At 37.2% G+C, this 13373-nt stretch overlaps 1 protein-coding gene across 1 annotated transcript in view; it reads left to right on the top strand.

Moving 5' to 3' along the window:
• Positions 1-12801: 12801 nt before the first annotated feature.
• Positions 12802-13373, top strand: part of slc35f1 (solute carrier family 35 member F1) — a 116401-nt gene continuing 115829 nt past the window's right edge. Inside the window, exon 1 of the mRNA XM_026922908.3 lies at positions 12802-13181. Coding sequence (XP_026778709.1) covers positions 13069-13181 — 113 coding nt within the window. The 5' untranslated portion in view covers positions 12802-13068. The remainder of the gene's footprint in view (positions 13182-13373) is intronic.

Below are 13373 nucleotides of genomic sequence, written 5' to 3'. Positions count from 1 at the left end.
ACACTGCTCAGCACAGGAGACATAATCAATACCCCGACACTTTACACTGATTAATCGTTTGTACTTGTCAGAGCTAGAGCTTTGCTCAGCACGCTCTGTGTTATAAACAATGTTCGTTCAAATCTGCCCAGTTAAGAGAGATGTGTGCTGATATTCATATTCAACATTGTTGAATTCTCAGTTCTGATTGGTCAGAAGGTGTTAATTCATTTTCTATAGCAGCAGCTCAGACAGTAGTTCCAGCTACAAATCACAGGTTTATATTAATGAGCCCCTTCTAATACGTCATAGTTTCTATATTAATAAATTACACAAGGACTTATTGTATATGGTGGACGCTCCACATAAACGAACTTTTAAAAAAAAACAATGTTCTGTAAAGAAATTTTTTTTGTTTATTTAAAATTTATGGAAGGAGTCTCCAGTGTCAGCGCTTTGTAACAGTCCGAGGTAAAGCTGTAATTTTCAGTTTTCTGACACAGGAAAGTCTTCAGGACGGAGGAGTTTATGCTTTTCTCGATAACATGACAAGCTGCGTTTTTTTATATATTCATGAGAGAAACAAATAGAGGCTGGTGAGGGAACGGATGCTGCTATAATGTAAGTGATAACAGGAACTAACATGTTTTGCGGACGTTCTACAACATTAACTGTAACAATAAACAGAAAACAATTGATATGTTACCCTTAAAAAGGGTAATGGTTGGCAAATCGCTATAATATAAGTAGAATAAAACACTTCAGGATGTGCTATAAGTGCAAAATTATGAGCTTTGCTTCATCACATCATTCTGTTGTTGATTATTTTCCTATAACAGCGCACCCTTAAGTGTTTTATTCCTTACATACAGTATTTACCGTGTCTTGACCCTTTAGCAGACAGTCTGTTTGAAGTGAGTAAAATAATTCATGGTCATGTCAGCTCTCTCGTATTTAATGTTTGGTTTCTTCTGCTCTGTAAAGTCGTCTTTAGATCATTATTTAATCAGTTAATCTTTTATTGATCCGTGATTTTCCTCATACAGTTTTAAATTGTGTGTGTTTGATAGAGAATGAGAGTGTTGCTGCTTAAGCTGCTTAGAAAATTGATTGGCTCTCTGCTTTGTGGATGGTCGCTGGCAGAAAGTGGAACATTTATTTTGCTGTCGGCTTTTCCATGTTCTCTGGCTGAACACGAGCAGAACAACACGAGCCGAGGCCCAAATGAGCCGTCGCTGTTTATAAAGCGCTCGCAGCTGCTTTGGGGAGCTCAGTGAAGAGAATGTTTTTCACTGCTCATGGACTTGCAGGGGTTTTTACTCACTGGAGCCTTTATTCATTACACACTAACAGGAGATTATTTAATCGAAGCCAGATTTGATTATTTAAGAGCCAATAGCTCAGCAATGCCAACTCTTTCAGTGTTATAAAAAATACTCACGGACTTCCTGTGATTTCAGAACGGATTTATTTTAATGAGCATAATCCCACTACTCAAACAGGCAAACATGCATCATTTTACTTATTTATATGAGGCATTAGAGATTTTTATTCCTTTTATCCCTGAACCTTCCACATACAGAACCCAAACCAGTGCTAAATCATACATCTGAATTTTTTTAATCATATAAACAAAACTTTTCCTATTTTTATTTAGATTTCAGTTAGAATGAAGTTGGATTATTCATCTTTTATACTTGTTTTAAAGATCTCAACATTTATTTTCAAATCAGAACTGCATTGTAATCTGCGACTGAGCTCTCAGGCTGCAGTAAAATGTTCATTCTCTATCAGTTTATGCAGAAAGTTGCTGCTAAAATTAATTTAAAATATTTTTTGTATCACACTAAGAGCACTTTTCCTTTTTTTAAAAAAATTCCGATACAATGAAGAATTATGTGTACTTGTTTTAAAGTTATCAGAGCACCCTTAAACAGAAAATGAACACACATTTTAAACAAACAGACAAATAAATAAATAGACAAACAAACAGACAAAGAAACAAACAAAATAAATAAATAAATAAATAAATAGACAAAACAAACAAACAAATATACAAACAGGCAAACAAATAAGTGCATAAACAGACAAACAAATAAAAGAATAGATAGATAGATAGATAGATAGATAGATAGATAGATAGATGTTATTTGTACCCAATGCCCTTTAGGATTTTAAAATGACAGAACTGCATGTTAATAATAATAATAATAATAATAGTAATAATAATATAGCAACAACCAAAGCATAAAAATGAATATAGGTGAGCCGCACAACATTTCTGAGCGACAGCAGATAGCATGTGATGTGAGATAAAGGTGTTAGTTTTAGTTCCAGTACCAGTAGCCAGATCCTCTCTGCCTGCAGTAGTGTTCGTACTCTATTGGTTTTTATGCTGTAAATTGGACTCTGATTTCAGTCTGTGAATAAAATAACTCCCTTGATGAAGCAGTGAGATGTTTTGCATGTTTACTTTCCTGTTTATTCAGGGCTGGGTAGAAAATCTCGACTGTGGCACGGTGCTGTGTTCCTCTAATCAGTGCCGACTCCTCAGTGACGGACAGAGCCAGGTGTTGCTGCAAACGATTTCATTCTTCAGCAGTTTGTCAGTTAAGTGTGTGTGTGTGTGTGTGTGTGTGTGTGTGTGTGTGTGAGAATAATGTGTAAATGGGTTTATGCAGAACAGAAAATGCTTAGAAAAAAAATCACAGATGTGGTTAAAGTGATATTTTAAGTGAACTTACATTCCATTTTGTGTTGTGTTACAACCTGGAACTGAAATGGATTTAATGTCCTGAATCTTTACAAGATAGTGCTTCATACTGAATTGCTGGGAAAATCAGTACAGTTTGCAAAATTCATCAGAAGCCAGATAAACACAGACAGTCTGAAAAACAGCTTTCTCTCCCAAAGCTGTGGCGTCCATCATTCCCCTCCCAGTGCGTGTTACAGGACTGATCAAACCCCCTCCTCCTCCACAGCCACGTGACATATTTACTGTTATTCCTTATTTTGCTGCTCACTCCTGTATACATAATTTCTTATCTTTCTTACCTTATAATTAGTTAAATAAAATTGACCTGTGTATATTTAAAGTGTCACATGATCTCAATATAACCGTACACCCATTCCATTTGCTCGAAACTAACCGCATCATGAAGACCAAGGAGCGATCAAAAGCAAGTCTGGAACAATCCGCATCACATCACACCATCGTTGATTATTTTCCTATAACAGACCTGCCAATAAGCCCCGCCCCAAAGTGTGTTGTTCCTTATTTATTTCTGTCTCTACATTGTTAATTCTCTCATGTTGGAACCCGTGGAGGGGCGCAATGGTTTAGTGGTTAGCACTGTTGCCTCATGCCTCCTGGGTTGGGGGTTTGAATCCTGCCCCTGCCCTGTGTGTGTGTGTGTGTGGAGCTTGTGTGTGCTCTCCCTGTGCTTTGGGAGGGTTTCCTCCGGGTTCTCCAGTTTCCTCACCCAGTCCAAATACAAGAGTTCTAGGCTGACTGGCATTTCCAAATTGTGTGTGAGTGTGTGTGCGATTGTGCCCTGTGATGGGTTGGCACCCTGTCCAGCGTGTCCCCCGCCTTGTCCCCTGAGTTATCCCCCTGGTATAGGCTCCAGGATCCCCCGTGACCCTGTGTAGGATAAGCAGTACAGAGAATGGATAGACGGATGGACCCCCTAAAGCAAACAATGCCATTAGAGTGGATTTTTGGAATACGGTTGAGTGCAAAAGTTTGCACACCCTTACCTTGAGACCTTTTCCTAAGTTACAGCTGACTTTTATGAAGCGCTGACACCGGAGACTCCTTTCTTTCATGGATGTTCAATTTCCAGGTAACATTTCCTCATAGGAAAACTTCATCATATCAACATTTACACACTTTTTTTTTTTTTTTTTAAATTATTGATTTGTCTTGAAGCTACAACAACTGTTAGAGCACCTGTGATAGAAAATTAATCAACATCTTCTGGCCAAGCAGAATCGAGAATTTTACAATTTTTGTAAAGCATTTCGGCTGACGAGGTTAAAGGAAAATTCACATTCCTGGCTGTCTAGACATAATTTTAGAGCAATTTAAATGACAAAATAGCAAGCGATCTCTCAAATTGGGCAACCTTGAGTAACTTTTTGAGTAGAGAACTTTTTTTGTGTGAATAAAACAGTTTCTGATGGTGAAGCCGTGAGTGAAGCTGTGTTCCTGCAGTCAGCACCAAGTCCGCGGTCAGCTATCAGAAGCTTCTGGAAGGGAAACCTGAGACGCAGTGTAGAGAGAAAGCGAGAGAAACACATTTCAGTCGCTGAGCTAAGTGGAAAATTCATATTATTTCTTATACGATTGCAAGGTAAGTGGAAAATTGAAACCGTTCATCATGTCAGTGCAGCATGAAGCCCGCTGACAGAAAGTTTGTGCACCCTCATCAGCCTCATCATTTCTCACACTGACACGTTATAGAGGTAGCTGAGCTCTGGTGTTAATCCTCTGTGTAAATGATACGCACTTTACAAAGCAGAATATACACAGTATACCGTGTGATATATCGATTAACTCGAGCTGAACACTTATTGAGCTGTTTGAGTCAAGACAGGCTCCCATTAACACACACATAAATAAACATAAGGACTTGCTTGGTTCTGGTTTATTGATTTGAGGGTCTATTTATAGCTCATGCTCCATGAGGTCTGCTTTTTTTTTTTTTTTTTCAGCAGAGCAGCTATGCTTTGCTAACACCACCTTCTTGGTTTAGGAGATTAATGGCACCCTGATGCATCGTTACCTCTCGCAAAGCCTGGTGTTTGGAGATTGATAATGTTTCACTCAGCTGCACAATTATCAGTAAAGGCTGGATATTGCCTTATAATACTGTTTTATTTCATTAATCACGTCCAAGTGCATGCTTGTGCATTCACACATGCTCTGCCTCATTTTATTAAATTGTTTAATAATTTAAATTATTGAATAATAGAAGAAAAATGGTGCAATTCCATGAAAACTTGATAAATAATTTTATATTAAAGCATTAAATGTTATTTTTTAAATAAAATTTTTTTTAATTAATTTTTTTAATTAAAATATTTTTAAAGATTTTTTTCAGTTTAAATTACACATTTTTTTTGTATAATATTTTAATGTAGAATCTAAGAAAACTTGCATTTAACAAAAAAAGTGTTAACCCATCTCAGGCAATAATCTCTCTCTCTCTCTCTTTACAAGGTTTCTTTACTGACAGTAGAAAGTAGAATGCAACAGGGTTATTTTATTTTATTTTATTTTATTTTATTTTATTTTATTTTATTTTATTTTATTTTATTTTATAAATGGCACTCAGACATTACAGTAAAGACTTGATAATGATTTATTTAAAATTAATTTTTAAGTAAATCATTTATTTTCAGTGTGCACTATAAGAAAAAAAGGTTAAATCTAAAACCCTAAAGGGTTGTCCCTCTGATGGAGACCTTAAAGTAGAACAGATTCAGGAATTTAAAGACTATTAACGATCAAGAGAACCCTTTTTCTTCTGGGTGTACGGATTAGAAGAGAACACACTAGAACATGCATTCACACATTCCCTGTTATTCAGTGGCTTCTGAATCAATTTGGACCCATTCAGTTTTTGCACACTATATTGTGTTATAGATTTAATTTCAAACGGAATAAATGGACTTTTTGGCCATTACTCTGCACGCAATAATCCATAGTGACAAAGTGAAAACAAGCTTTTTTGAAATTTCTGCAAATTTACTAAAAATCAAAAACTGAAATCTCTCATTTAGCCGTATTCAGCCCCTTGGCTAAAACATACTCCAAACTGAACTCACATATTAGATAATAACCTACTAGAACATGCACATATGCTGTCTTTTCTTTCTTTCTTTCTTTCTTTTAAAATAAACAGATGCGTACAAATGAAACTAAAACGTACTAGAACATGCATTCACACACGTTCACTCTTTCTTCATGGATTTACTTTCAGATTAGATGAAAACATGCATTTACTGCCACTCGTTTTTATTTAATTTTTTTTTTTTTTTACAGACGCTGTGCACTTGTGAGATGAGAACATGCTAGAACATACATTCACACACGTTCACCCACTTGAGATTGATGCATTGACATGAACTCTGAGCATCTGGAGGATCAGGCTGAGGACAGCAGAGCTGCTTCAGGACAGAGATCAATACACAAGAGTTTAATCACATGTGGGGGAAGTGTAGGCATACACACCAGCTCTGATTTATGTGTGTGTGTGTGTGTGTGTGTGTGTGTGTGTGTGCAATGACACTGTTAGCCACACTGCTCACAGGAACATATCAGAACGCTCCATGGGTACGTTGCCTGTAAAGGAGCACACAAATGACAGAATACACAAAATATGATTTTGTACCTCATGGCCATGTTAAACAAAATCACTCGCACGTGCAAATGAAAGAAAGATTCATCTCATGACCTGTCCACAGCTCTGTATTAAAGCCACTTACATACTGAAATATTGCTCCATGGTGTGTGTATTGTTCCCAGCACACCTCGTGCACCACTCACATTCACAATCTTACTATCCTAGTGAGGACCTTCCCCTGACATAACTTTCAATGCTAATTTAAAAGCTAATTAAGCTAATTAATGCTTTGCTACACCTAACACTAACCCTGACCTTAACCTCAGTAACCTAAAGGAAACATTTTGTCTCTTTTACAGTATTTACCTGTTTTTTAATGCTGTTTTCCTTGTGGGGAACAGCCAAATATTCCTATCATTGTGGGGAACATTTGGACCTCAAAACATATAAAAACATACCCCCAAACCCCTCCACCAACACACACACACACACACACAAGACACACACTGTCTTGTTTCTCTCTATTCACAATCAAAATGTGTGTGGGTGTGAGTCGGTGTAAAGCTTAACCCATGTTCACACAGATACAGTATAAAGCTCGTGCGTGTACAGGTTCCTCGTGTTTGATGAGCACTGCATGGGTCAAAACGCCGATGTGTTTCCATGGCAACGGAGAGGTGGTAGGCGTCTCGGCTCTGTGGAAACGACCTTTGTAACCTACACGTGACCTTCAATTAAGGCTCCAGCCAGAAAGCGCTGCAACACACACACACACACACACACAGGCCTGTTTTTATTACTGACGCAAAAACATCATTGAACAAAAACCTTATCCTTAATAAAATCAATAGCTCCATGCTCACACAGTGCGTTTCATTTCACTGTTCAATCCTACAGCAGTGTTCAGTGTTCAGTCTTCCCTCTCAGATATCACTATTATTATTATTATTATTGTTATTATTATTATTAGTAGTAGTAGTAGTAAAAGTGGTGGTAGTGGTGGTGGTGGTGGCTGTAGTAGCCATTAAAATAATACTAATAATAATAATAATAGCATAAAAAAGACTAAACATGCAATGTCTTACTCTGTAAATATAATAAATATAAGTGTTTATTTTAAACAGCATTAAGGAATTCGATGTAAATCTAAGGAAAACTATACTGCTCTGTATTTATTTGAGTAATAGTACGTAATTACTATCTAAATAGTTAGCTATTTTTTTCCTATCTCATCCAGTGACAAACCCTTAATATAATGCTAGCTATATATAACACCTTATTTTTTATTAAGTTATTTATGTTTAGCTACTCTAAAAACGATGGAGAAGATTGCATGAAGGAGTGAAAGTGAGAATGCAATTCCCCTTTGCATTGCGTTTGACTTACATCACTGTGTTGCAATAGTGCCACACAGAAGTGCAATCACTGTCCAAATACAGCCCTAAGCTGTTCTCGGGGCGTGGTTGCAATGGAAAGAAAGAGATAAGGAGCTGAAAGTGTCAGTTTCCCGGCAGTGTCGCTGTCTGTAGAAAGAAATGCTATTTAAAGGCTCATTATTTCTTCATTTCTACTGCACTGAACCCTTCATCATCAGGCTTTTCAGAATTATTAGTAAAACACATGAATATTCCTAATAATAATATTCATAGCTCACAGTGGAGTCTAGGAGTTATAAAGTCGAATTTCTTTACAAATCACTCCTGACACAAGGTGAGTGTTAAATTCATTAAAAAGCAACACCTGCCTGATTGTTTTTCCACTGAAGCAATAATGAAGCTTTTTTTTTTTAAGTGTAATTTGTTCTCTTTGTGCCACAAATAAAAATGCAATATATCTGTTTATTAAATTTCACATTCTCCACCCTTCATTCCAACATTATCTATCTTATTCAATATTTAACCTTAATATCAAACTACAGATTGAATAAAATCTTACTACACCCTTCAAAAATGAATGAACTGAGATGACGTAAACCTCAAAAAAATCCCATTTGTAAAGCAGAACTGCACCAGAGATGAAGGAGCCTCCTTACCAGAAGTGTGTCGAGGGCACATGAGATCAAATATTGACATTTTCCCAATGTTAACCTTGGCTTGTCTGTCTCCTGCCTCACTAGCAAGCTGCTCAGTTTAGACGTGTGGTCTCTCGGGTCGCAAATTAATTGCGTACTGTGCCAGATGACGTGTAGTGAACTAGTGCTTTGTTTTACCCTCAAAAGGTCCACCTGGTTCCAACCTCGTCTTTATTAACAGTTTTGTCTTGGCTGAATGATGTGAAGAAGTGAAGATGGGGCTCTTCATGTACAGTGGCATGTTCTGGGTTTTAAACAGAAGGACAATAAGTTACTATTAAAATTGGTAATAAAAGGCATTACAGCACATTATACTGTAGTTACATCACGGTTCTTTTACAAAGGAACAGGAATACTTTTTAGTGTTCATTACCTATTGCAAAGATTGAAAGGTTTTTTAAAGATAGACAATGAATGAAGTTATATAAATAAGTAATAAGTAAGTAATAAGTGAATGAACAAGCAAACAAATGAATAAAAGTACAAACAACAAAATATATAAGACTACTTTTGATTTTTTATTTTGATCTATCTATCTAATTTATTTATTTATCCCTCTCTCTCTGTCTCTCTCTCTCTCTCTCTCTCTCTATATATATATATATATATATATATATATATATATAAACATATTTCACTCACTCACTCACTTCCAGTGACCACTTTATCCTGGTCATGGTGTCTGTGGATCCGTAGCGTATCCCGGGAACACTGGGTGTGAGGTGGGAATACACCCGGGAATACGCCCGGTAACCATACCTTGCACTGTTTTTACCCACTTTGCACTTTCTCCTGCATTATTTCTTTAAAGGATCTAAAAATGGTCACTCCGAAAAGCTAGGCATTGTTTGGCAAGTCCACTGAACTAATTGAGTTTTATAGCCAAGTTATGCTTTATTGTGTTTTACTGGTTATAAAGAATTTAGTGAGTAATAATTCTCTGAATCACTAAAAATCCACTAAAAACTGGACATAAATGGTGTAATATGACCTTGTGAAATCATTTGAAACTATAAAGCCTTGTGAAACTGTAGCAATCCGCGCAGCTCTTTCAGGCGATTCTTCATCATGGCTGAAAAACCGGGGGCTTTAGAAAACTCGTCATGTCCGAAATTCAGTGCTTTGCACAAGATGGTGACGGCTTTCAATCCGTGCCACTCACTGATTTGGTTGACAGCTGATGGTATTCTCTGTGAAGAAAGAGAGCAAATGAAACCATTCCTGCTTTTTTATTAGACTCTAAAGCTCTTGTTCCTGTAAGGCTTCAATTTACTGCTAGACTTCTACACAGCAATTTAAAAAAAATAAAATAAAAGTGATGACACTGTGCTCACTTGGCGCAGAGTCTTACAGAGACCTTGACAATTTAATTGAGTTTTGCAGCTCTGTAGTGTAACGAGGTCCGCAGCCTTTATTAGCAGGTGACAGTAACAACAAGAACTGAGAAATTAGCTGTGTATTTCCAAAACATTTTCTTCTACAGTAGCAACAATATTTATAAAGTGCTGAATGCCTTGTTTATCTCAAAACATTTGTACAGAGATGTGTAGTCGTTAAAAAATAATTGTATAAAATAATAATTACACGCATAATTTCATGACTGGAAAAATATCTACTTTTCTTCTAAGAACAAAAAATTATTCTTATTTACTTTTTTTTAAAATAGTATTTTATCTAAAAAAAAAAACTTGTCAAAATGATTCACCCCTAAAGAATATAAAATAAAATAAATGCAAAAAAAAAACAAAAAAAACGTCATTAAAGGACTTTATCAGTAATACACCAGAATATGACAAGGTGTGTTTTCTGAAAGGGAGAAAGACAGAAAAGGAGAGGCTGGTGAGGGAATGATTGTTTATCACAGCTTTAATGTAAATAATAACAGAAACTAACTTAACTATCTTAACTATAAACTGTTAAAATGCATGATGTGTTGTTCATTAATAAATGAAACAATGTAATTAAACTGCTGTGCAATGTAAAGGTAAATTGCTGTGGTATAAGCGGAATAACACATGACAGACCAGCGTGGATTATTTTCATATAACTACATCATCTGTTGTGCTTTATGCCTTACAATTAAAATGCAGCTTGTGTAGATAAAAAAAAGTCAAAGTCTTTTATTTGTCATTTGCACAGTTGCCACATGGAAAACTGCACACTGAAATTCTTGTGGTAACTCCACTAACAAATACTGTTAATAATATATTAACAACATATAACCTCTACTGGTAACACTTTCTATGATGCCCATGCTCATAATGAATTATTTATAAGCAAGTAATTATTTATAAAGACACAAGACCTATGGTTCATTATAATAACAGTTATAGTTACATTTATATTGCTGTTATAATTACTTATAAGTGATGTACCTGCTTTTTCAATGGCCATGCTCATAATGCATTATACACCAATTTATAAGTATTAATTAGTCAGTCTTATGGTTCAATGAATGCATTTATAAAGATGCAGCATCATGCAAATGCAAATATAAAATATACAGGGCAAAAAAAAGTATACAAGAATACACAAAATACATAAGAGATACACAAAATGTACATACATATGGGTGGGCAGTGCACATACAATATGCAATGGTGCAATGTGCAAAGTAGTGTGTAAAAATGAAAAAAAAAACAACAACAAACAAACAAACAAAAAACAGAAACTATCTTGAAGATAATCATGTGGCAAAAAACTGTTACAAAGCAATGGTACTGCAGACTCCTTTCATAAATATTAAACAAACGTCTCCTGACAGAAAACTTCATCAGATCAACGATTATACATTTCTTTAAACGGTTTGACAGTGACAGTGACCGTAACAGTGACAGTGCCGGTAACAGTGAAAGTAACAATGCCTGTAAAAGTGACAATGTCAGTAACAGTGACAGTAACAGTAACAGTGTCAGTGACAGTAACAGTCACAGGAACAGTGTCAGTGACAGTGTCAGTGACAGTAACAGTGACAGAAATAGTGTCAGTGACTGTGACAGTGTCAGTGACAGTAACAGTGAAAGTCACAGTAATAATGTCAGTGACAGTAATAGTGTCAGTGACAGTAACAGTAACAGTGAAAGTGACAGTAATAGTGTCAGTGATAGTAACAGTAACAGTGAAAGTGACAGTAATAGTGTCAGAGACAGTAACAGTAACAGTGTCAATGACAGTAACAGTGACTGTAATAGCATCAGTGACAGTGACAGTAACAGTGACAGTAATAGTGTCAGTAACAGTGACAGTGTCAGTAACAGTGAAAGTAACAGTGTCAGTGACAGTAACAATGATAGTAACAGGGTCAGTGACAGTGTCAGTGACAGAGACAGTAACAGTGACAGAAACAGTTACAGTGACAGTAACAGTGACACTGACAGTAACAGTGATAGTAACAGTGACAGTGAGAGTAACAGTGTCAGTAACAGTTACAGAGACAGTAACAGTGACACTGACAGTAACAGTGTCAGTAACAGTTACAGAGACAGTGACAGTGACAGTGACAGTAACAGTAATAGTGTCAGTGACAGTAACAGTTACAGAGACAGTAACGGTGTCAGTGACAGTAACAGTGATAGTAACAGTTACAGAGACAGTGACAGTAACAGTAATAGTGTCAGTGACAGTAACAGTTACAGAGACAGTAACAGTGTCAGTGACAGTAACAGTTACAGAGACAGTAACAGTGACAGTAACAGTAACAGTGTCAGTGACAGTAACAGTGACAGTGACAGTAACAGTGTCAGTGTCAGTGACAGTAACAGTTACAGAGACAGTAACAGTGTCAGTGACAGTGACAGTAACAGTTACAGAGACAGTAACAGTTACAGAGACAGTAACAGTGTCAGTGACAGTAACAGTTACAGAGACAGTAACAGTGTCAGTGACAGTAATAGTGTCAGTGACAGTAACAGTAATAGTGTCAGTGACAGTAACAGTTACAGAGACAGTAATAGTGTCAGTGACAGTAACAGTTACAGAGACAGTAACAGTGACAGTAACAGTGTCAGTGACAGTGACAGTAACAGTTACAGAGACAGTAACAGTGTCAGTGACAGTAACAGTTACAGAGACAATGACAGTGACAGTAACAGTAATAGTGTCAGTGACAGTAACAGTGACAGTGACAGTAACAGTGACAGTGACAGTAACAGTGTCAGTGACAGTAACAGTTACAGAGACAATGACAGTGACAGTAACATTGTCAGTGACAGTAACAGTGTCAGTGACAGTAACAGTGACAGTTACAGAGACAGTAACAGTGTCAGTGACAGTAACAGTGTCAGTGACAGTAACAGTGACAGTAACAGTGACAGTGACAGTGACAGTGCTCCCCCTAGCGGCTGAAAGCTGTAACTCTTTAATTGAAAGCTCACCGTCTCGGAGCAGAGCAGCAGCAGTCTTTCAGTCCGGCGGTGGCGTTCACACGCTCATACACACTCTCACACACACTCTCTCTCACACACGTCCTCCCTCCTCGTCCTGGACATGAACACCTGATTTTTCTCACCTGCATGATGGAGAGCTAGACGGTCAAAAAAAAAACAAAAAAAACAAAACACCAGCTGAATGAATTCAAAGAGCGCCATGCCCTGCGCTTTCTGACTCGCACACACACACGTTTCCAGCCGTGAGAGAGTGAGAGAGAGGAGAGAGAGAGGAGAGAGAGAGATGATTCAGCCCGAGCTCCACAATCATGTGGCTCCTAACACGGAGCCCAGTCCTGCAGACACAGCTCCAGCATCCCTCAGCCTGCTGCACAGGATCCGGAGAGTCTTCACCAGGTGAGGAGAAAACGCGAAGTGCGCATCTGTCACGCACGGTGTTTATGCACAAGCTCGTGCGTGCGCGCGCAAGACGTGGCTCTTCATTTAATCTTGTTTCGTGCGTGCGTGTGTGTGTGTGTGTGTGATCAATATTCTGTGTTTCTAAAGAAATGTTACAGCCAAGGCACTATAAACACGTTGTTTCCTGAT

The sequence above is a fragment of the Pangasianodon hypophthalmus genome, chromosome 19, assembly GCF_027358585.1.
Source record: "Pangasianodon hypophthalmus isolate fPanHyp1 chromosome 19, fPanHyp1.pri, whole genome shotgun sequence".
NCBI classification, from domain to species: Eukaryota; Metazoa; Chordata; class Actinopteri; order Siluriformes; family Pangasiidae; genus Pangasianodon; species Pangasianodon hypophthalmus.
Note: the sequence above shows the minus strand (reverse complement) of the source record. Positions and strands in the feature narration are given on the sequence as shown.